At 25.6% G+C, this 26,547-nt stretch overlaps 1 protein-coding gene across 2 annotated transcripts in view; it reads left to right on the forward strand.

Moving 5' to 3' along the window:
* Positions 1-26,547, forward strand: part of LOC100200820 (equilibrative nucleobase transporter 1) — a 57,330-nt gene that overhangs the window by 8,504 nt on the left and 22,279 nt on the right. For both annotated transcript variants that reach the window (XM_065807909.1, XM_065807908.1), the window contains exons 2-4: positions 4,230-4,276; positions 20,778-20,854; positions 24,442-24,540. In XM_065807909.1, coding sequence (XP_065663981.1) covers positions 4,230-4,276; positions 20,778-20,854; positions 24,442-24,540 — 223 coding nt within the window. The remainder of the gene's footprint in view (positions 1-4,229; positions 4,277-20,777; positions 20,855-24,441; positions 24,541-26,547) is intronic.

The raw sequence follows: 26,547 nt of genomic DNA on the forward strand, positions 1-26,547 counted from the left end.
ACAAATTAAATTTATATACGAAAAATCACAAAAAGTTAGTATTAATTATAACGAAGTTTTAGTTCTTGTATTTATTTATATTTTTTTTAAACAAGAATTATTATATATATTTTATTATTATATTTTTTTTAACATACATTTAAAAATTAATTTTACAGCTAAAAAATTTTTGCATCAAATTTTATCTTTAGTTTTTTTGGTAACTGTTAAATTTATTTTGTAGTATTTTTTTTGCAAATAAGGGACGCTTACAGCAAATTTTTTTGGTATTACAAAAATAAGTATTCCCCTCCCCAATTTTTTAATTTTGACCGGTTTGAGTGCAATTTATAAAATTGATTTTATAATTTTTTAATTGACTTATAATATCGCTAAAATGGTCACTAAAGCTGAAAATGTGATTTTTACAAATTAAAAAGAATATTTTTTGAAAATACTTAGCGGACGTAATATATAATACAGGGCCAGATTAGGCATTTTTCGGTCTATGAGATAGCTAACATCCAGATTTGGAGTTAACTCCAAACATTTATATGCTTATACTTATGTCGAATAATGATGTTTTGTAAAAAACTGCTATGATTGGAGCCTGGGAACAAAAATCCCATTACGTTTTTTTTTTCATGCAAGCAACAAGTTGATAAATATTTTTTGTGGTATTCTCGACTAGACTAATATTCATCATTAAAATTTAAGTTTGATAGTATAATCTCTTAGCGTTCAAAACTTATGACCATATAAAATTTGTAACCCCCTCAAATTAAGGGGGGATGAAACTTTATATGGTCATAATTATTCAACGCTGAAATATTATACTATAAAGTTGAAAGTTTAGTATTTAATATAAATCTGGTTGATAATAGTACAGAAAATATTTTATCAACTTGTTGCTTTCACGTTTGGGGCAGGGGCGAGAAATATTTTGGACTTTTTTGTTCCCAGGCATCAACCATTGCAAATATTTGCAAAGCATTCTTATTTGACATAAGTATAAGCATATAAATGCTTGGATTTTGCTCCATGTCTGGAAGTTATCTCAAAGACCAAAAAATGCTGTATCAGCCTCTGTTATATATACTGCATATTTTGAAGTAATTTCTAATATATGCTGTATTTACAGGTTATATTTTTGTAAATACATGATTTCTGTAAATAAAATTTAAAACCATGATATTACCATAAAAGATAAAAATAAAATAGTAGGCGCAAGACTTTATTTTAAATTTTATTTAAAAAAAAATCAAACGTATAAAGTATAAAAGACGGCATCTTTTATGATTTACTACCTTGAAACAAACCTGTGCAATCATTCACAGCTTCTCAGGTTTGTTTCTTTTAATGTTTCAGTATTATTTGATTGGAGCTCAATTTGGAAATTGAGATAAGTAGTATTATTTATATTAGGCAATATTAAATAAGCCTTATAAAGCCTTTGGTTAAATAAAAGATAGTAAAGTAATTTGAAATGTAATTTTAAGCCTTGGTTAAAGCATATTCCAAGGTGTTGATCAAAATACTTTTAAGTAAAGAGATAACATCTTCTATGCATGAATAAGATTCATCTATAAAAAAATATCAGTGTTACTTTTTTGCACAGTTACTATTTAAAAGAGTTATATGAAAATCACTTGTTGTTATACACAGTGCAACAACAAAATCAAAAATTGTTATAAACTTCATTAAGGAAAAAGCAGCAGAGGTTGCTCGATTAAATGTTCTTTTGATAATTAAAGACATTCTTTGATACAGAAATCTATTGGAATAAATAACTTTTGTAAAGTATCTATGCCATGATTTCACAATTCCAAAGATCCAAAGAGAAATCAGTAATAGCTTTTATTCAAGTACTAATAAACAAACTTTTTCCTTTATGTAAAAATTGGATTTTTCAGTACTTAAAAAACGTATTGATTGTATAGAAAAGGACAGAAAAATAAATCAAAAGACCCTTTAAAAATATAGGGTCTTATCTTTTTTACTGATGAAAAAGTTATATATATATATATATATATATATATATATATATATATATATATATATATATATATATATATTTAACGTATTCTACAAAATAGAGTCCTCAATGTTCTTAAAAGAATATAGTAAAAATAATTTAGTAAAAAATCACTTAACAAACATTTTTTATTAACACTGTGTATCACCAATAAAGACTCATCAGAAATAATGAGTCCAATGAGCCTTTATTGATGATACACAATGTTAAATGAAAACGTTTTGTTAAGTGATTTTATATATATATATATATATATATATATATATATATATATATATATATATATATAAATATATATATATATATATATATATATATATATATATATATATATATATATATATATATATATATATATATATATATTAAATTTCAGAAACGACAAATGCGTTACTTACGGGACGCAATAAAACATTGCATTCAAACCTGTTGTTTTCATTCTAATATGCCAAACTAATTATTAAACCTGTATAATCTAGCTTTCTAAATTAAATTATTTAGTTATCATTCTACAAGAATTTATTAAATAAACATTGTTTAGCTATTAAACAAATAACTATAACACCTACTTAAAAATATATCGTTAAGAAAATATGTTTTTAATATTCAATATAATATTTTAATAGTTCATTAGTTATTTATTTTGCAGCATATACTTCTTCACTTTGAATTTGGGATTAGTTGTAAAACTCCAAAAACTTTGTACAACATTATAAACATTTTTTTTATAATCATAAATTTATTTACTCTATACAATAAAAAACGCAAAACTTATATTTAAAAAAACACATACTAATCTCAATTTTTATTGGTTTTTTTTCTTTTGCTTTTTGCTTTTTGTTCTTTTAATTTTTGTTCTTTTGTTTTTTGTTCAATTATTTTTTGTTTTAGCTGTTTTGATTTTTGAAGTTGTTGTTTCAGATTCAGCAACAGCGTTTTGTTCTAATGGAATGATCAATAAAAACAAAATTATAAAACATTTTTATTCAATATTCTATTAAGAAACATCATGTCCATGATCATGTGTGGTTTTTGAATATATTCTCTTTTGCCATTATTTTTATAGCAAGTATATTTTTAATTACCAAAGACTACCGAGTTCTTCATTGAAAAAAATTGATCCTCTAGTTAAATAAGAACATTCTACTATGTCACAATCTAGTTTAACAGCTAATTTTATAAAAAAATGCTTTTTGATTTGAGTGGCTATTAGTTAGTAGTAGTTTTACTTTATTTACAGCCCTCAGGGTTGTAGAGGTGCAGGTAGTACATTAACAAACCTGTTGGCTGCTTGCAGCAAATAGTTTTGTTAGCTCTATTTATGGTTGTTTAATTTAAAAAAGTCTATCAATTACTTTTGCAAATATTCTCTTCTTTTTTCTCTGTATTTCTTGACATCCTATCCTCACTTTTTCCTTTGCTATAACAAGATTGAATCTGCTCATTTACTTTGTCTTTTAACATAACCTTTGTGGCATTTGTTTATATTATTATTTAATAAGTTATGTTATGAGCATTATTTCTGTTTACATAATGCTGAATATTGCTTTTATTATAATTTCATCTTTTTGAAAACTGTTTCATATATTTGTTTAAAAACATAAACTTGAATTTTTTTAAATGTTCAAAAGTTTTTCCCTAAATTTTCACCAAAAATATTACTCCCCTTGTTTATTTAATATTTCCCATATTCCCTTATTTATTTATTATGTTTAATTCCCGCATCATAGAATTTTCATGGGAACACACATAAAAGGAATAAACCACCTTAAACATTAAACCTAAATTTAAACAAAAATTTAAACAAAAGCCTAGTTATCATTGGTAACCTATTATAACTAGTTATCATTGGTAACTAAATGATAACCAGGCTTTTGCATGAATATAATTTTTTTAATTTAAGCTCAAAACAACTCACTTTTGAGTTGTTTTCAGCTAAAATAATAATATAAATATATAACTATATATATATATATATATATATATATATATATATAACTATATATATATATATATATATATATATATATATATACATATATATATATATATATATATATATATATATATATATATATATATATATATATAAATATATATATATATATATATATATATATATATATATATATATATATATATATATATATATATATATTAATTTTTATATATATATATATATATATTAATTTTTAGAATGCGCTTGTATCTTTAGGTGTTTATACGCAATATCTTGTCTTGGGCTTGGATTTGTAAAAGTCGGTAAAAATTTTTCGCTAAAAACAATCATACTTTTAGGGGCAGTTTAATTTAACTATAACAAGGCTGTTTACTTATCATAGCTATTCAGAGCAGTAGCTTGACTAAATTCGCTATTAATTCGCTATCTACTCATCTCCGCTTTATATGGACTCTTCATTTGATAGCGGAGTTGCAAAAGCTTTTTGTCTAAGTATGTAAGTAGACTAAAACTGCTATAAAAAAAAAAAAATAAAAAAAAAAAATAGAAAGCGGTTCTGCCCTACTATTTGCGGTTCTACGCTAAGTTTGGAAAAAGAATTGAAAACACAGACTGCTTTTTTATTTACTGAAACCTAAGTGAATTAAGTGTTATCAAAATAGTCTTAGATGAGTAGTGTTTAAAGTGTGGTGTTAGGTGTGTGCTTTTTGTTAAAATATTTTGAAGCAAAGTATGCTCGTTTTATATCTAATGCTATTAACTTGCTCAATCTATTAACTAGATAATGGAAGTTCTTATGCTCATATAGACTTTTTAATTATCTCTATAGATTTTTGTTATCGTTTTAAGTAAATTTTTATCTTTCCAAAATTAAACTTTTAAAATTACGATAGCAGATCATCTGCGAGTTTTTTCTTGTCGGAAAATTATAACTTTACAATATATTTAGTTCATTTTGTATAGTAGTACAAAAAAAAGACAACTTGCAAAAGTAATGTTTTTTAAATAAATGCACATGTTTTTTAAATTTTGCTTTTAGTTTTCGAAATTTTTGTTCCTATTAATTGAAGTTTATTTCGTAATAAATAAACTTATTTATCTACTTAAACAACCAATAAGTTTATCTTAATAATACTTAAACAAACACTAATAATAAAGGCTTTATTTACTCAAAAAAAATTAATTTTTCTGTTTGAACATTTTTTTAAATTACAAGAAATAATATCATTTTAAGTTAATATTATTTTAATTATAATTTCTTATTAGTTATGATGTTATTTCAACAAAACATGCAACAATGCGACTTTTAATAAAAAAAATTGAACGTCTCAAAATAGGGTAATATTCATAACTCTGAGCTAAGCTTAAATGATTGATTTGATTATTTTTAAATCAATCAACTTTACTTAAAATGCAAATGCATTTATTTAGAAAGCCAATATTCATTGAAAAGCATTTAAATAAAATAAATAAAATAATAAAATATTTTTTATAATTTTATTAAAGATTTTTGCTTTATTTTAAAGCTAAAAATTTATTCAGTATAATGGAGAATTGAAACTTGCACAAGAAAATTCATTTTTGTACAATAATAATTATTTCTAATTTTAATGTTCACAAATATTATTTTAATAAATATAATAGTTGATTAGTGAATAAATAGGCTTTAAGATTAGTATATACCGGGAATCAATAAGTACGTTTAAGGGTATTGTCATCTTTAATAAGCCATTTGTTTGCAACTTAGGACCTAATATTGCAATTAAGGACCTAAAATTTAACAGGCGTAAGAGTTTTTATTGATTTTTTTTATTAATTAAAGGTGATTCCATTACCTATTTTACCTCTGATTAATATATGTATCAGATTACAAACAACAATTTTATTAGGATCCAACATCTAACGTAATAGGAAAAAAAAAAAGAAAAAAGAAATACTATAAAAAAGAGTTTTTATATTTCACATTTATTTGCTCAGTATTCTGCCAAGTTTTTGCAGACGATCATAAGTTGTATCAAAGCTTACTCGCAAAAACTACAACACAAGTTCATTTACAAATTTGATCTTAGGAATTTGTTGGTTTAATTTTTGTAATTTTTTATTTTACATCATTAAAATTTTGTTTAAAAAAAATCAACAATTAATTTTAGTAAACTTGATAATAAATTGTTAATAACTTTATCAATAACTATATTTTACTACGCGTGAATATTCATCAGACTATATCTTCTACCAGTGTGCTTCTCTAGTGTGCTTTTCTTATAATCTTTTACACATTATAATGAAAAATTGGTTATTTTTAAAAGAATTGAGAATTTATAACAATTTAAAATTCAAGCCTAGTTTTAAACTCAGTTATTTTTTTAAAATGGTTTTTATTTGCATTGTTAGATCGTCTAACAATGCAAATAAAAACCAATTTTAAAAAAATAAAAAAGGGAATAAAATAAAATATAATAAACATATGTTTTTTTTATATTTTTCTTTAACATGTGCAGGTTGCTGACATATGAGTAAATGACAATAAAAATGTTACAAAATTAGATTGATAAAGGGGACTCGAAAAAGACCGTTAGATCTTGTCGTCGAGAACCGCCAACATATACGTGTAAATAATTTTTTCGTAATATTGGTAAAAGATAAGCAAGATAATTATAATTTTTTTCTTTACAGAAAAGTCCGTTAAAAATATTCAAATCTGTTACATATACTTTATATCCAAAAAATAAAAAAAATACATAAAAATCTTAGTATACATATAAATTTTTAAAACTTTTTTGATTAATAAAAGGAAAAGGGTGCACAAAAAAAAAATATATTAAAAGTATAATACTAAATCATCAATTGTAAAAATTAATTCGTTAAGTTTTTGTTTGAATGATTTGTATTTACATTATTCAATAAGAACTTGAAAAAAACTTTTTAAAACTATTTTGTTTCATAAAAATGGTCCGCGAAAAGTGACTATAATTTGTTAAAGTATATTTAAATATATAAAGTATATTTAAATATTTGTTTAAATACTGTTTAATAAAATTTTCACTCCGTAGAATGTATTTATTTTTACTATTTGACAATTATGAAAAGAAACTGGGGGAAGAATTGATTTTACATAAAAACATATAACATAGAACATTATAAACATTAGCTGATAAATATTTAGTGCATTCATTTTTCTTAATAGAGATTTTAATAGTTTTGCATCGGTAAAACGTTAACTAAAATTTATTAAATTTATTAAACGTATCCTTCTGTTGACGATAAAGAGGTTGAAGTTTGCTATTGTTTGTAGCAGCCCATGCAATGTTTGCATAATCAATATGGCTGTAAATAAAAGAGAGATATAATTGAGTTGAGTTTTCTTATTCAAAAAGCTTCTTATCTTTATAAAATTCCTATACTTTTTGAATTTTTTTTTTTTTTTAGTTTACAATTATTAAATCGTAATATAACAATATAACAATACATAAACTTGGTATCTGAAAAAAGATCCAAAAGATCTTGTCGCCAGAACCATATAAAATATATTAAATGTGTATATATAATATAATAAAAATACAATTGATTTATAATATAATAAAAATTGATTTAATAACTATTAACAAAGTAGAATAAACAAAAACAAAACATAATTTTACATTTCAAAAATATTTATATATATTGTCAGTAGAAAGAATAAAGTTTTTTATTTTAGTTTTAAAAACGGAAAACGAAATTGACAAATCAAAAATTGAAAAAAAAATTTTGTTCCATAAATATGGTGCTCGATAGTTTATGCAAAATTGATTAAACTTTGTTTGACAAAAGGGTTCAATTAATAAATTATTATTTCGTAAAGTATATTTGTTTATAGCTTTATGGGTAAAAAGATCTTTAAGAATGAACAATGGTTGTTCACTTTTACAACAAAACATAAAATATAAAATATTATAGACATTGAGTTCGTAAACCTTAAGTGCTTTAACGTTTTTAAACAAAATATTAGAATGAGAAAAACGATTTTCAAAACATATTTAACGCGTTTCAGACTATGGTAGAGATTTTGTAACTTACTTTTAGAGGTACTTTCCCAAACAATATTGGCATAATTTATATAGCTATGAATAAATGAGTAGTAGAGTTGAATTAAATTTTGTTTATTTAGATAGTATCTGACCTTATATAGAATTCCACTTTTTGGCCAATTTAGTAGAAATAAAGTCGATATGATACTTCCATGTAATATTTTCATCAATGTAAATGCCTAAAAATCTTGTGACCGACTCCTTTTTTTTCAATTTTCTTCTATTTCAATTTTATCAATAAAAAGTTTAGGCAAATTATTTGGTAAAAAACGCTTTTTTGCGAGGGACTGGAAAAGGATCCATTTTGTTTTGTCAATGTTTAAAGTTAACTTGTTGCAAATAAACCAGTTGGAGATGTGATTGAGTTCTTTATTCATATTTGAAAAAAGTTCATAAATGTCACTGTTTGACAGAAATAAATTTGTATCGTCCGCAAAAATGATACTCATAAGGTTAGAAGCTTTATTTAAATCATTTACATAGACTAAAAATAAAAGAGGGCCTAGAATAGAACCCTGTGGAACACCACATTTTATGTCAATTAATTTTTCATTTTGAAAATAATCTCCATAGAAAACAAATTGTTTTCTATTTGTCAAGTAACTTTAATACCATTTTATTATTTTGCCATTAATTCCATAAAATTTGAGTTTCTTAAGTAGAATTTTGTGATCGACCGTGTCGAATGCTTTTGATAGGTCAATGAAAACACCTAGTGTATATTTTGAGCTACCAAATGAATTGAAGATTTCACGAATGAACTGTGTAATGGCTTGTTCAGTAGAACAATTTTTTTTAAAACCGAATTGATTTTTATAAAAAAGTTTATTTAGATTAAGGTAATTGTATGTTCTATTGTATATAATTCTTTCTAAAATTTTCGAGAAGATTGAAAGAACTGAGATAGGGCGATAATTACTAATATTTGATTTTTTTTTGTCTTTGTATATTGGAGTAACTTAAGCTATTTTCAATTCTTTATAAAGAATACATTTTAAATTTTCAAAGCAATCTATGACTATGTTGCCATTTATTTTGTCCACACCTATAGCTTTGTTTCTTTTGAGAGATTTGTAAGCTTTCTCAAACTCATCAAAAGAAAAGTCAGAATATAAATTATCTAAAAAAAGCGAATTGTTTATAGGCTCTAGGAAATCACTAAAAGTTTTTCCGTAATAGGAATCTTATTTGCGATTTTAGTTCCTATATCAATAAAATATTTATTAAACTCGTTTGCAATTTCGTTTGGATCATGTATATTTGTTTTATTTATTTTAAATAAATGTTGGTAATTTTTATATTTTTGTTGGTTTTCATCTGATTTTGTTTTTAAATATTTTACACATAGTTTCTGTTTGATTTTAGAGGATTTTCTAAGTCCTTTGGTAATCCATGGTATCAAAGGACTTATTATATATTGTATTTGCGTCATCACTAAAGTTAATATGTTTCCAATGCAGAAGTGATAATTGATATTGAAAGGATTTTATATTGTTTTCGTTGAAGACACGTTTTTTTATTATATTTTGTCTTTCGGGGATATTAGAGGATACACTATGAATTGTAAGAAAAATGGGGAAATGATCGGATATGTCGGTTTTTATAATTCCTTTTTGTAATTTCTCATTATAAATATCTGTTGTAAAAATATTATCAATCAACGTCGTTGAAGTTTTGGTTATTCTAGTAGGGCGATTAATTAAAGGTTGAGCTTCTGCCATTAATATTTCATCATAAAAACTTTTTACTTTTTTATCTTTACTATAAATTAGAAAGTTCATGTTATCATTCCTAATGTTATGTACAATAAGTTCCTTAACATAAATCAGAACTCCTCCACCGCGTTTATTTGTTTGTCTTTCTAACAAAATTGTTTCAAAACCTGGAAGATGAAAAATAGAAATATTTTTAAACTCATTTGAAAAAATCCATATTTCTGTTAAGCAAATTGTATTAAAATATTTTTTTTTGATCTGTTTTTTTCTGTTTCTTTTCCAACTTGGGCTCTATCTATTAAAATGGGCTCTATCTATTAAAATTTTTTCTTGTATATTAAGCTTTGTATTGAGGAATTTTTTGATTTTTTGCTCACTTTCTTCCCAAGTTTTATTAGCTTTATCTTCAATCCCAACAAATCTCAAGTTGTTTCTTCTTCTTCTGTCTTCTAGTTCTGCTATTTTCTCTTTTATGTTATTGTTTCCATTTTCAATATTACTTATATCTGGTGATTTTTCGACTCGTTTTTTTTAATTCTGTAAGTTCAATTATTATTTTATTATAGCTTTTGCTTACAAATTCGACAGCTTTCTGTACTTCAGATAATTCTTTTTTTAACGTAAAATTTTTATCTTTTAAGTTATTAAATTTAATTTCCATTTTTTCAATCCGATCATTAAAAATTTTTGTCATAGTGTTCTCATGATTTTTAAGGATTTCTTTAAGTTGTGCTGGTGAAAAGTTTTTCGGCATTTATTATAAGTTTTTTAAAACCCTTTTAAAAACACGTCCGTTTGCGGTGAAATTTGCGGTTTGTGTCAAGTTTTGTGTCCAGTTTTGTGTCCAGTTTTGTGTCATAAATTCTCAATGTGACTTTTCCAAGTAAGATTATCATCAATATAAACACTTAAAAATTTTGTAACATTTACTCTGTTTATTTCGACATTATCAATGAAAAGGGATGGCATTTTGTTAGGAATTAATTTTGTTTTTGAAGGTAGATGAAAGAAAAGGGATAACATTTTGTTAGAAATTTATTTTTTTATTTAAGGTGTATAAAAGGAAATTAGTTTTTTTAATGTTAAGTGATAACTTGTTTGATTTAAACCAGTAAGAAATTTTGTTTAATTCTAGGTTCATAAGTTGAAACAATGTAGTGATGTTATTATGAGATAAAAATAGATTTGTATCATCGACAAACATTATTGTCTTTAATCTGGATACTTTATAAAGATCGTTTATATATATAAGAAAAAGAAGAGGTCCGAGAATTGACTCTTGCAGAACACCACAAGTAATCTTTAGCAAACTTATTGTTGAAGGAACGCCAACGGATACAAATTGTTTGCGATTATTTAAATAAAGTTTTTAACATTTAAGAGCATTTCCAGTAATTCCGTAATGTTTGAGTTTTTTAAAAAGAATTTCATTGATATAGTATCAAAGGCTTTCTTAAGTTGATAAAGATGCCTAAGGCATACTCAGATTTTTAAAACAACTCAGTGATATTACGTGTTAACTGGAGAGTCGCGTGTTCTGTAGAATTGTTTTTTTTTAAATCTTTATTGATGGTTAAATAACAAATGATTATCAGTAAGATGTGTGTAAATTCTGTTATGCATAATTCTTTCTAAAATTTTCAAAAAAACTGAAGGAACATATATAGGGCGATAGTTATTAACATTTGCTAGATCACCTCCTTTGAATATCGATGTAACTTTTTTGCTAGTTTAAATAGATCAGGAAAAATTCCTTATCTTATTGAAGATAAAAAAATCTTAAAAAAAAAATGTCTTAAACAATTCCGTTTGAATTTTTAATCATGTTGTTATTTATATCATTAAAACCAATTGCTTTGTTTGGTTTTACCATATCAAAAGTAGATTTTAATTCCTCAAGTGATAATTCAAAAGAATCAAGGTTAGTTGTTGCTGTGGACGAGATATCAATTTTTTTTTTATATTTCGATTTTTTTTACTAAATTAAATCCGACGGAGACAAAAAATTTGTTTCTTTCAACTGCTATTTTATGAGGATCATATATGATTTCATCATTAATTTTAATGCCGTCTTTTAAAGCGCATGTTTTGGATTTAGTGTTACCAGTAATTTCTCTTAGAATTTGCCATGTGCGTTTGGAATGGTTTTCGTTTTGCTTAAGTAAATTAGAATAGTATTTTTATTTAAATTTTAGCCTTAATACATATATTTAGCCTTTATATTTTTAACCTTGATATATATATATATATATAGATATACATATATATGTATATACATACAAACATATATTTATAAATTCTTTGTTCTTGAGTAAAAAATAACACAATGTTTCTCATTTGTTAACTGGTGGAATAGCTTACTAAAAATTTTCTTTTGCCTCAATCCGTAAAGAAAAGTAATGTTCACGTAGTGTTAATAAATTTAGTTTTTTGTTTGCAGAAAATATTGTAATTAAAAACAATGCCAAGTTCAACATTAAACAAGTTTATTCAAATTTAAATAAATGGTTTAAGTATAAATAATTTAGTGTTTCGGAATTTAAACTATTGGCCGTAATAATGATATAAGTATTGATATAAATGATTGCAACTAATAACAAATTAAAACTTAATATTAACTTTAAAAACAGTAGAAATAATAGTTACATAGCTAATTACAAAAAAATGTATATAATACCGTACCTATTAAAGACGTGTTCGAAATAAATGTTGATAATAACATTATTTGATTTGAAAATCGAGTTGTGAAGTGTAAAAACTTCACATGTATATAATAAATACTTCAGTTTTTGCAATAAAATGCACTATTGAGAAAATGTAAGGTTTTCGCAGATTTTAAGTTTATCTCAAGAAAATAAATGCTATAGAAATAAATTCATTCCATATATTTTACAATAGGTTTCTAATAAAAAAAATATTTAAAAAAAATTATTAGGGAGGAGGGGGGAGGGGACCTAGGCCCCCTGGCTCCTCCGGCGGTTACGGCTCTCTCTCTCTCTCTCTCTCTCTCTCTCTCTCTCTCTCTCTCTCTCTCTATATAAATATATATATATATATATATATATATATATATATATATATATATATATATTCAGTGCCGGCTTAAGGTATTTTGCCGCCCGAGACAAGATCCCAGTTTGCCGCCCTAACTAAAAAGCACCAATATATTAAAAAAACACCTTAAAGTAAAACTATGAGTGGCGTATAAAATCGTATATTTGCAAAACATTAAATCCAAACAGTACAAACACAAAATGCAAGCGAAATACATACAAAATGGGCATATTTTACCATGACTTAGTGAAAGAAGTTTACTCCCCTACTCTTTTCTGATGCAAAAGCCTTCAATAATTCAGTAAAATCTAATTTTTTAGCCACATCACTTTCTATAGAAATTAAAGAAAGACCTGTTAAACGATTTTGTGACATAGTAGATCTTAAGTAGGCTTTAATTAATTTCAGTTTTGAAAAACTGCACTCTCCAGATGCGACTGATACGACTGATGCGACTGATACGACTGATACGACTGATGCGACTGGCTGTGTTAACAGAATTCGTAAAGTAATAGTAACATTTGGAGTGAAGTTATTTTTCTAAAAATAAACTCTAGAACTTTTAATGGTAACGTTTTTGGTTCAATTAATTCCAACAATGCAAGCAATTCATCTAATAATCCATTCCATCAATATCTGCAGAAGTATCTGTGCTTAATACTTTTTGAAGATTTAAACATTTTTCTCTAAGACTTTCCTTTGAAATATCTTTTTTAATATTTGCAGTATCGTACAGAAATTGAGAAGCATCACAGCTTTCATTTAACTGGTTAAATCTTTGTTCAATCGAATTTATAGCACAATCCATAATGCAATTAAAGTATTCTATTTTAAATCTACCTTTTGGATTAATAATGGGATCATCTTGAGTTTCATAAGAAAGCATTTGTTTTTAAACTTTGGTCTAATAAAAACTTCAAATGAAAATGATGGTTCCAAATCTAATTCAGCTGCAATTAATTCTGCATCAGAAATAACTTTTTCAAAAGCTTCATCTGAGGTATATAACTTTAAGAAGTTAACAGTTTTGTTTAAAGTTTGTTTGGCTTCAGAAATGTCAATTTCAATACTCTGAATAACTTTGCATGCTAAGTTTACTTGGTTCAAAGTATTGAACCATACCAGAGTGCAGCAACAAAATTTAAAGTTTTTCATCTTTTCAGCTACTACCTCTACTTTATGACTTGAAGATGGATCATAAGAAATGTCCTGGCCGATTTCAAAAAGAGTATCAAAGATTTATCCAGCACAGGATCGAAAAGATCGAACAGTTTAAATCCTGCTTTCCCATCTTGTTGCACTCAAAGGTTTTGGAAAGATTTTTTTCCAAGATGATTTTTCAAAACTGACTATCTACGAGATGACCCAAAGAAAGTTATAAATGGCTTGCACCATTCCAAAATAAGCCACAACCTCTCTAGATTTGCAGCATTATTAACGTCTAAATTTAATGAATGAGCATGACATGGTACAAAGAAGGCTTTGCTGTTCTTTTCCAGTATTCTTTTTTGTACTCCTGACTGATGTCCTCTCATACTCGCACTGTTGTCGTAGCCCTGTCCACACATATCTTCAATTGGAATCCCAGTTTGAGTCAACATTTGTAGAATAAAATCTGTGAGTGCTGCACCAGTTGTCTGCTCAACAGGTATGAAATCGATGAAATGTTCATAGAATTTAACTTCAGCATTTTCCATCTGAACAAAACGTAGCACAATTACCATTTGTTCCACTTTACTCACATCTTGGGTACTCCACTATAATGGAAAAATATTTTGCCATTTTTAGTTTTCACAAAATTTCTTCACGAATTCGATTTGCAATTGTTTGAATGAGTTCATTTTGTATATCTTTCCCAAAGTAATGGGTGTTAATCTCCTCATTCTTAATTTGCTAAACACGATCTGCCATAACTGCATCAAACTGTGTTAGCAGTTTAACTAGTTTTAGAAAGTTTCCATTTCTTTTCTCATGTAAAACATCAGAAATTCCACGAAAGACAAGACATTGTTACCCAAAAAATGCAAATAATCTTTCCAGAACTAACTGCCAACGCTAAATCTCTGCACTAAGAAGTCATTGTTATAATGCATCAATTGTTTTGTTGGTATCTAGTCAGTTTGCTAATTTTAACCATTTGCTTAATGAACAGATGTGATTTTTAGAAGTTTCATGTTCCTTCAGCTGTGTCTGCAAATTTTTTCAGTCTCCAAAACCGATTGTTTTCAAATGTATGTCCATGTTACCAAACAACTTACATGAGAAACAAAACACAACATCTTTTCTTTTAGAGTATATAAGCCAGGATCTTTTAACAACTTCACCATTCTTGAGTACTTTTTGCGTGCATGAAGGAGTAAATCTTCTGTTGTTGGCATTGACAGGAAATAGAAAAGATGGATTAGGTGCTGATGGACCATTTTTAACAAGAGTCACTCAAAGATCATCTGGAATTCGATCAGGCCAGTTGGCAGGATCTGTCAGGTCTGTAGTTGATAAAGTTTGAAAACTCTATTTTTTTTCTGGCAATTCAATTTACAAAGTCGTAGATAAATTTGCTTCATCTCCCAATTTAGATTTTTCATCTTTCAGCTCATTTTTCACTTCCTAGTTTGAACTTCTTGTTGCAACTTGAATTTCTTAGATTTCATAAACGCTAATATCACAAGGATCTCTCATTGTTGTAGTTGGCTTGCTCTTGGTGTTATTAAAAAAATTTCTTCAAGATTCCGACAATTGTTCATCCTCTTCTCTCCATTTTTATTTTTTCTTTCTGTAGAAATCACCAGGCTTCTTTCTTTTATGTCCTACTATTTTTATCTATGGATGTCAGACAATATACAATCAAAACTCAAAATTACGCCCTAGAGAAGTGCCGCCCGAGGCACCTACCTCTCTTCCCTGTGCCTAGAGCCGGCGCTAGGCAAGAGAGACAGGATATGTAAATATATATATATATATATATATATATATATATATATATATATATATATATATATATATATATATATTTATGATAATTATATAAATATGGCGTATTATGCAATTTTTATTGATTATTATATAAATATGGCGTAATATGCCTTTATATATATATATTTTAACAATATAAAGTCTTTTAACCTTACTGCTATATTTCTTGTTCTTGTTGATCTTCTTACAGGCGGTTCAAATGTTGTAGGGGGGTTAGGTTGTTGTTGGTGGATCGATTGTCGCAGTAGTGTTCGTTGGTGGAAATGACAAGTGGTTTGGTGGTATTATTTGTTCGACGGGAAACATCATTAGTATAATGTTTTGTGAATTTTCGAGTCGAGTTTTTGATGATGCTATAGGAAGATAATTAGAACTATGACACGGAATATTGGAGTTTTTTGTCAATGGGAACATTTCTTGTAAAAGTATTCGATTTCGCAGTGTGTGTCAACTTCCATCTATTTTTACTCAATATTGTTGATGCAGCAAAATTTTCACAATTTGTACTGTGTTTGGTAATTTTGTAGGCAGGTTGTCATGCTGATTTTGAATTGCTACGCTCGAACCTACGGTTAGCAGGGGTTTGGGGTTTTTTAAATTTTAATGAATTATGATATCTTTTTATGTTAGCTATTTTACGCATATCGGCTAATTCAGAACACTCCCTTCTTAATTACTTTGGATTCGGTAAGTGGTCATTTATAGTTCTCCCAAAAATAGTTGGGCTAGAGATTCTCCAATATCTTGAACTGGTATATTTCTGTGTAAAAATGGTGATTTTCCTACTTCATTAGTATTTAACAATCCACTTGGGCTAAAATTTGTAGTCAATAAACATATCATCAATTTTATAGCAGCCTCTGCTCTGCTGTTGCTTTGTGGGTAATAGGCTGACGGTGAGCGATACTTTAAATCCCAATCATTTAAAAATTATTTCATCTCGTAAAAGCTAAACTGTGGTCTATATTTCCTAGGCAATTCCAAAACTAATAAAATATTTACTAAGCGTGTTACAAATAACAGATGTTTTTGAGTTTGTTTTTGTTGATGCTATCTCAGTCCAACCTGAGAATCTATCAGCGTATACTATATAGTTGCGACGTGCTATTTGAAACATGCCTAATACTGTTTTTTGAAAAATATAATCATTTAGTATTGGTTCTGCGAGCGACTTTTTATGTTTTAAGGGTGCAAACTTGTTACATCTACGACAGATGATTTAGCAAGGGCTTTTTAGTTTTTTATTTTAGCAATAATTTCTAGCTAAAAAATCTTCATGCAAACTACCGACCAAAACTGATCTCAGTTTGTGTCGTATGAAGACTTTACCATCTAAAAACACGAGACTATCTATGAAAGACGTATCGGTATACTTTGCGACATTCCGGAAAACCTTTTTCAATGAGTTGTAAAATATCTTGACTGGATCGAAAATTAATATTGAATGCTTGAATACCTTCTTTTATTAAGTCAATTATTATAAGCTTAAATGGTTGAAAAAGATTTTCAAGAGTTTGGTTCTATTAAAGTTTGTCTTTTTTATTTAACAAGGCGCGAAATTTGCTGATTTTTGTATTTGAAATAGAATAAATAAATTTGGTTGAAATGATGAATAGGCTTTTTAAAGCTAAATTTTTAAATGATAAATTTTTAAATGATACTTTTGGAAGTTAACCATCCTTTGACAGTGGTTTAGCATTTTTGTCGGTGGAAGCGTAAACGTAAACGCACCAACATTTGATAAATTCTTCTACACAATCTTTTGGACAACTTTAAAGTGCATTTGGATGTACCTAGTGCAATCATATTCTTATTATTTTCGTTTATTAATTAATTAATTAACAATTAAGATTAGTGTAATTGTAAGATACATTTGAGTAACAAGAATCAGTGATGCGAGTAAGATGCGAAACGTATTTGTTTATCAAGAATATTATGATATTAGTATTTTCGCTTGAGTCATGCGGTTCACAAGAATTAATATTTTAATTCAAGCCATAAAGATCATAACTAATGAAAAGTTTAGAATTTGTATTTATTTATTTTTGTTTTTTCTAAAATCTAAATTAAGTTCAAAGTTCTTCAACAGCGGTTCTCGGTGTCAAGACCTGTATGGTCTTCTTTGAGTATCCGCGTTCTCTATCTTTATTCTGTATTTTTTTAACAATTTCTTTGCATGTAATTTCTCTTATTGATATATTTGTAAATATTGTATTAGATATTGTTATAAAGACCAAAAAAAAAAAGAAAAAAAAAGAAGCGGTTTGTGATGAATATATTCTTCTTACGTTGTTTCATATGTGTGTTGGTTGTGTAGTTGATGCAGATTAATTTGATTTTTACGATTAAATAACCTTTAAAAATGAGTCATCTGTGACGCTCCAAATTATGTGTCGTGATTTAATTAGAAATTGCTCTGGTAAATACAATTTTTTTAGTATATCTGAGTCAGCAGTGCATGTCTGGTTGTAGCTCATTGTAGATGTCTTTTCAATCAGTTAGCTTTTTAATTTCTTTATAACTTGTATAACTTGTCTATGCGTTGAGGAAACTACCATTTATTGTCTGAGATATCGGCTTCAATGAATGGTTGATTTATTTCTAGCGGTCGTTTCTTAACGTTGTTGGTTGAAGTTATTAATGATATATCATTTTGATTTTTTGATGACGTCATGCTTTCATCATTTCGGTCATTACTGATTGCATATGCATTTGTTGTTGTTGCATGTCTAACAACATCTGTAAAGCTTTTTCGTTAAGGCTTTTTGATTCAATTTTCGTTTTTCTGATTTAGGAGTTGCCATGTTATAAATAGCTTGAATGTTTCAGTAATTTACAACTTTTTTATTTTGTTTGCACACATAAACTTCTTACTTCCTTTCGTGTGGTAATTTTTTTATTCTTTTTTTTTTTAATCTCATTTAAAAAATAAATTTCTTGCTTCATTTGTTGTGGTAGTTTTTTTTTTCTTTTTTTTTTTTTTAATCTCATTTGTAAAAATAAATTTCTTACTTCCTTTGTTTTCTTTTTTTCTTTTTTAATGTTTTATTTTACTCAAAGCACCAAGTAGTCGATGCAAATAATTTTTGCTCTTTTCTCCAGTAAGACTAATTAAATAAATCGTAAAACGCAATATATATATATATATATATATATATATATATATATATATATATATATATATATATATATATATATATATATTATATATATATATATATATATATATATATATATATATATATATATATTTAATAAACTAAATGTAATACTTTGAAATCAATGATAGTTATGTTAATATGACAAAATATACGAGTGTAAAAAGAGTTAGTCAGATTTAATCAGCAAAACTTTGCTTACTTGTAACAATGCTGGCATTTAAAAATGCTTCTGGTGAAAGTATCTCATCTGTTTTCATATTTCTACGAGTTTATTTTGGAAAAAATATGCTCAAAACTGGCAGCGGTGGAGCATTAAAGCTTGCAAAACGGCTTAAGAAAACTTAATTTTTACTGAAATATGAAATTCTTTGTGCGTTAAAATAAAGCATTGTTGCAAAAAAATTAAAGTAATAATATTAAATAATACTTTAATTTTTTTGACAATATTAGACATAAAAACTTGTTGTCCACATAAATCTCTTAAACACGATATTAAAAATAAAAACCCAAAAATTTTTACTATTTTATGAAGTAAAAGCATTCTTAAAAAATCAAAATTAGAAAATTTAAATTCAAAGTGCAAGTCATGATAACTAAGTTAAAAAATTTTGATGTTAAGGTTTCATTAGTTGAGATTGATATTTTAGTTAATAATAAAAAAAGCTTACAAATTCATTAGTCAACAAATGAATTATAGGGATGTAGGGAAATAGTCAGAACGTGCTGGAGACTTAAATATGCCCTAAAACAAGTAATAATACTAATTGAATCTAGTTGTGTCCAAGTAATCCCCAACAGATTTATGACCTTTTTTACGGTAAGGTCAATTAGTATTAAATTATTCTGCTATCAGTGTAATTTTAAATCACTACTGAAAAGACACCACAACACTTGTCTATGCCTTTTATTAGAAATTTTTTTGAAAATATTAAAGTATAGTTTTATAGAAGGTTCAAGAAGTTAGTAACATAACACATTCAAAATTTACTATTTTATAATATTCTAAATAACTAATTAGTAAATTATAAGAAGATCACTTTTGTAAAAGATATAATAGACATAATGTAATTATTTGTTTATCATTTGAAAAATTAGTTTTGAAACAGCAAAGCAACTCGAATCTTTCATTGTCAACATGAACTTTTGTTTTATTTTTAAAATATTTGGTCGCAGAAACAACAATTAATTTAAATTCTACACTTGTAGACTTGGTTGTCGTTAAATGTGTTTTTCCATTTTTTCATACAACCACATTTCATTTTTATTTCTTTACCGACAGCGTTACTTAAAATAATTATCGTTCTTCTTTTATAGCTTTATTTAATGTTCATAAAGTATTAAACACTATAAATAAGTTTTTCAAGAAAAAAAAAAAGATTTAAGTAAAGGGTTTAAAGAAACGAAAAGGACTTTGAGAAGTATTTAATTTTAAACAGAAGGTTTAACGTTAAATGAAGATTCGCAAGTTGTTAGTTTTCTACACATTATGCACAAGTTTTTCAAGTTTTCTAAAAATTAATAAAAATTTCTGTATCAAAAGCTAAAAGTCCATACAATTGATCAACGATTTTTGACCTTAAATTATTTACTGGTAACAATATTTTTGTTAACTGTTAATTTTTTTTTATAATATGCATTTATAATATTATAATAACTTATATATATGCAATAGTAGAAATAAACACGATAAATGTTCTGATTAATTAATATCAATGGGTATTTAATAATTTACATTTGGTATCAAACTTTGCAAAAAATTTACTCTACTTTTCATTTATAGCTCTACATTTTTTAATTACTATCTATGCTGACATATTTTATATTTACTTTATCTAGATTATGAAGGTTATTTATTTCCAATATTTATCGGAATTGTTTCTGGAGGTGCAGCACAACTTATTTCTGTATACCAAGTAAGCCATTTTTGTTTTTAAGGTTGACTAATCTTTATTAGCGCTTCTCAAGCAAGTATTAATAATTTATTTTGAATCCAACTTTCGAAAAAAATGTAACAGAATAATTTTTTTTCGAATAAATTTAGGTTATTGCTTTTAACTTTTTAAAATACTAATTATTATTAGTATTTTAAAAACTTTAAAGGCTTTAGTTAGTGTAACATCTAAGCTATAAAATTATATAGATTAGTTTTTCAAAAGGGCTTGATATAGAATTGTCACAATAATTAGTTGCAATTATTAAAATTATTTAAAAAAACAGTGAATTATTTTCAGGTGTTATATATATAAATATATATATATATATACATATATATATATATATATATATATATATATATATATATATATATATATATATATATATATATATATATATATATATATATATATATATATATATATATATATATATATATATATATATATATGTATATATATATACACACACACCTATAGTATCATTTACGGGGACAGAATTTACAAAAAAAACGAACACTTACGGATACTTACTGGGACATTAGCATTTTCGGGGACATTTTAGTGTTCCCGTTAATATTTTGTACTCGACAACATCGTTTTTTTGTAAAAAAAATGTCCCCGTAAGCAAACTTTATAGAGAACGAAAAGTACATACATCGACTATCAATCAGCCTGACCCACAGCGGAGTGCTGCTACATCGACTGATGATTTGGTTTCGATAAGCATCAAGGTCAGGCCTAGGATTAGGGTTACGACAATGTTTAAATATCGTTATAGTACTGTAATTAATCGTTTTTGTAAATAGATGAAAATTAAAATGAAATATAATATATAATTTATAAATGACAATAACAAAAATAAATATAAAAATCATACTTTTATAATAAAAAAATAAATAAAGCTATGGTATAAAAATATGGTAAAAAAATAAAAAATAATTACATTTATGATAAGAAATAGTATAAAAAACAGGAAAAAAATCATCAAAAACCGTATTAAAAAGCAGTATAAACAGTATCAACAAAAACCGTATTGTTTGAATTTGCATTTTTCAAAAGTAGCATTTTTTGCTTATAAATTCTTTTAATGGTTTTTAATATTAGAAATGCTTTAGTTTTATTCTATAAAACATAAAATTTGAACACTATTCTCATATTGACTAATGATACCTTGAAAATTTGTCTAAAAAGTATCGAAATAAAATTACATTAAATTAAAAAATAGCTCTTTTAAGTTCTAAAACTTAAAGATCCCAAAAATTTCAAAACTTGACAACACCAAAAAATTTTTTTTATTTTTTTTAAAACCGTTTATCCGTATAATGAAATAGTAAGACTAAATGTAAAAAAAGGTATTTTCATGATTTAATTTATAATTTTATTCGTACAAGCACAAGTCAGCTTTAAAGTTTCTAAACAAACTAAGAAAAATTTCCTAATATTATTTTTATATCCACTAGATATATAAATTAGGATAATGCAACTTAAAACTTAGTTTTAAGTTGCATTATCCTAATTTATCTATAATATTTATCGTTTATTTTCTTATTTTTGAAGTAAATCTTTTAATCTATATTCCTAAAATGTTCGTAATTCTTCGCATTTTGGAAAGTCAACTCCAACTCTCACTTTTGTTAGAATTCCATTTTTATATTCATTACAAAGGTTTTCAATGCTGTTACTTTCACTTGTAATATTTTGATTTTGTTTTATCTTATTTTACTTGTATTTGAATTAGGCTCATATGGTAAAAATTGTCAAAGACATTGACAATGTCCGCGGAGAGTAAGTTTATCAATAATCAATTTCCTTATCATACGGTAATTTGTTAAGAATGACTTATAGGGAAAAAAACCACCCAGTTCTTGTGTGATAAAATTGCTCTCAACTAGGTGCCCAAAGATGATTTGCCTAACTATATTTTTCAACAGCTTGCACGTAATTGAGATGAGTCTGATAGAAGTAAGACTGATAGATCGATAGATCAGCAGGTAGGTGGTCAAGCCTTTTTTGAATTGATGATAAGTATACTGGAATAGTACGGCTAAAAGTTTTGCACATTTGGATCGACAACTGTGTAGAAACAAAAGATATTGTTAGTTTTGCTAAAATATTTACCAATTAGCGTACTAGACACTGAAATGAAGACGCTTTAAAAAATGTTTGAGAACTTTTGCTTGCTGTTGCTTGTTAGTTGTTAAGAGACCTAAGCTGTTTAGTAAGTCACTAATATCAAAGTTACGTTTTTTTTGTTAATAATCTATGCAAACAGGGGTTTGGGATTTTTTTATATCGCAAGCAACGTTGAGTTCAAGTTTATTTCGTGATGTTTTGCTAGTTTTCTACAACTTACTTTTTATTTAATAGCAGCGTTTTCAAGCTGTTAAACTTCCGTTTTTGCCGTGTTTAGATAGCACAGCCAGGGTTTCAGTCTTGAGAGCTCCATAACCTCTTTGCATATTCATAACGCCGTCGATTTTTGGTTTAGACGGTGTTTTATAATTGGGATTAACTCAATACACAGTATATTAATAGGCAAGAAAGATATCGTAATCATTTTTTATACTTTTGTTGGCTAGAAGATATATATATATATATATATATATATATATATATATATATATATATATATTAAATTTTAATATAAATTATATTAGTGGATTCCAAAAATAAAGTGCACAATGTACTTAAAGAGCAGAATAATAATAAACAGAGCCAGAACCAGCTTTTTTGGTCTTTGAGATAGCTAACTTCCAGACATGGAGCAAACTCCAAACATTTATATGTTTAAACTTATGTCAAATAAGGACGCTTTGCAAAAAATTGCGATGATTGGAGGCTGGGAAGTTAATGAAATATTTTTTGTACTGATTTTAACTAGACTAATATTCATCGATAAATTTTAAATTTCATAGTAAAATATTTTAGCTTTCAAAAATTATGACCATATAAAGTTTAAACCCTCCTCAATTTGAGGGGGTTATATATTTTATATGGTCATTTTTTTTGAACGCTGAAAGATTAATACTATGAAACTTAAAATTAATAGATGAATATAAGTCTAGTTGAGAACAGTACAAAAAATATTTCATCAACTTATTGCTCTCACGTTTGGGGTAGGGAGGGGGCAAAACATTTGGGGAATTTTTTGTTCTCAGCCTCCAATCATCGCAATTTATCGCAAAGCATCCTTATTTGACATAAGTATAAACATATAAATGTTTGGCGTTTGCTCTATGTCTGGAAGTTAGCTATCTCAAAGACCAAAAAAAGCTGGTTCAGGCTCTGATAAACTAGTAAATACATTTATCTAATTTTTTTTTTTGAACAACTTGTTTCTCTATCAGTAGGAAATAGAGAAGCATATTGTTGAAGAGAAAACTTAGATTAGTGTTTTTACTAATTTATATATATATATATATATATATATATATATATATATATATATATATATATATATATATATATATATATATATATATATATATTTATATACATACGTAGTGTATGTGTATACATGTATATACATACAAAAGTATGAATAATAATTTTTTTTTTTTTAGATGAGCAACTACATTTTTTCAACAAAAATGAAATCACTTGTTATATGCATTTTAGCTGGAGCGTTTGATTCATCATCTGTAGTTTTGTTATTATTTAAGGTTAGTATACTTGATTATATTTTTGAAGATTAAATATATTACCCAAGTTTTCTCTTTTAAAGATAAGCATTTATACAGATATTTAAAAATAAGTAAGCTTAAAAGTTGGTTATACTGAGTTGGTTTCTTTTTGCACAGCTACACATTTTCTGTACTCCATATTTGCTTAAACTTACTTGCTGTTTTATTTAACACTAATAATTGGAAACAAGTTTATAAACTTAATAACCTTGTGTAAGGCTATACGAAATAAAACAAGTTTATAAACTTAACAACCTTGTGCTAGTCAATATATACAAAAAATTTAAATATGTTAACAATATTTCAAGATATACCTAATATAAAACTTGCTAAGAGCACCTTTGTTTTAATTATATTATTTAATATTAATTATTTAATTTAATTATATAATTGATCAAAAAAATAATAAAATAATATTTTCTAATCTTACCCATGTCAGATATCAAAAGTACGTGAAAATATTGATAGCTCGAGTATAGTGAGACACCTGATATATGGAAAAACTTCTTTTATTTAGGAATGTAAATCATATAATAAAAACACCTCTACCCTAATTTAACGTACCTTTCACCAAAATAGCACTTAAAATAAATTCTTTTTAAACTTTCCTATCCTTTTTGATTAGGTTTGTGCTTAGCAATTTAACAGTTTTTATTGGTGCTATGATGGAAAAAGTATTTTTTTCAGCAAGGTATTATAATTGATTATGTCGCAAATAATTGTTTTACAATTATTAAGGAGTACAAACCCCAAATATATATATCTATATATATATATATATATATATATATATATATATATATTTATATATATATATATATATATATACAAATATATATGTATATATATATTATATATATATACATATATATATGTATATATATATATATATATGTATACATATATATATATATATATATACATATATATATGTATATATATATGTAAGCAATACTATACTTGTGTGTCTATATATATATATATATATATATATATATATATATATATATATATATATATATATATATATATATATATATATTATATATATATATATATATATATACAAATATATATGTATATATATATTATATATATATACATATATATATGTATATATATATATATATATATGTATACATATATATATGTATATATGTATATATATATATATATATATATATATATATATATATATATATATATATATATATATATATATATATATATATATATATATAGACACACAAGTATAGTATTGCTTACGGGGACATTAGGATTATTGGGGACATAGTGTATCCGTTATTTTCTTGTCTCCGTAAGCATCGTTTTTTTGTAAAAAAAAAATGTTTCCGTAAGCAAATTTTATAGAAAACGAAAAGTACATACATTGCAGCAGAGTGCTGCTACATTGACCGAGGGTTTGGTTTGGGTCAGCATCAAGATTAGGCTTAGGGTTAGGGTTACGGCTAGGTTTAAATATGGTCATATTACTGAATTAATCGTTTTTGTGAATAGATGAAAATTAAAATGAAATATAGTATATAATAAATAAAACTAACAAGAATACATATAAAAAACCTATTTTTGTGATAAAAAAATAAATTTGAATATATATAAATAAAAAAAAAGATAAAATTAAAAAGTAATTATATTTATGATAAATATAGTATAGAATAAGGAAAAAATCAACAACAAAACGGGAATATATCCCCAAAAAAAACATATCACCGTAAGCGCCGACTAGGAGTATGTATGTATATATATATATATATATATATATATATATATATATATATATATATATATATATATATATATATATATATATATATATATATATACATATATATATATATATATATATATATATGTATATATTATAAAATGAATTCTTTAGAAAATCAATAACTTAGCCTGGTCACATATTTTTATAATTTTTTGAAAAGGGCTATATTTCATGTCTGCATATTTCTTAATCCAATT

Source organism: Hydra vulgaris, chromosome 10 (assembly GCF_038396675.1).
Source record: "Hydra vulgaris chromosome 10, alternate assembly HydraT2T_AEP".
Taxonomy (NCBI): domain Eukaryota; kingdom Metazoa; phylum Cnidaria; class Hydrozoa; order Anthoathecata; family Hydridae; genus Hydra; species Hydra vulgaris.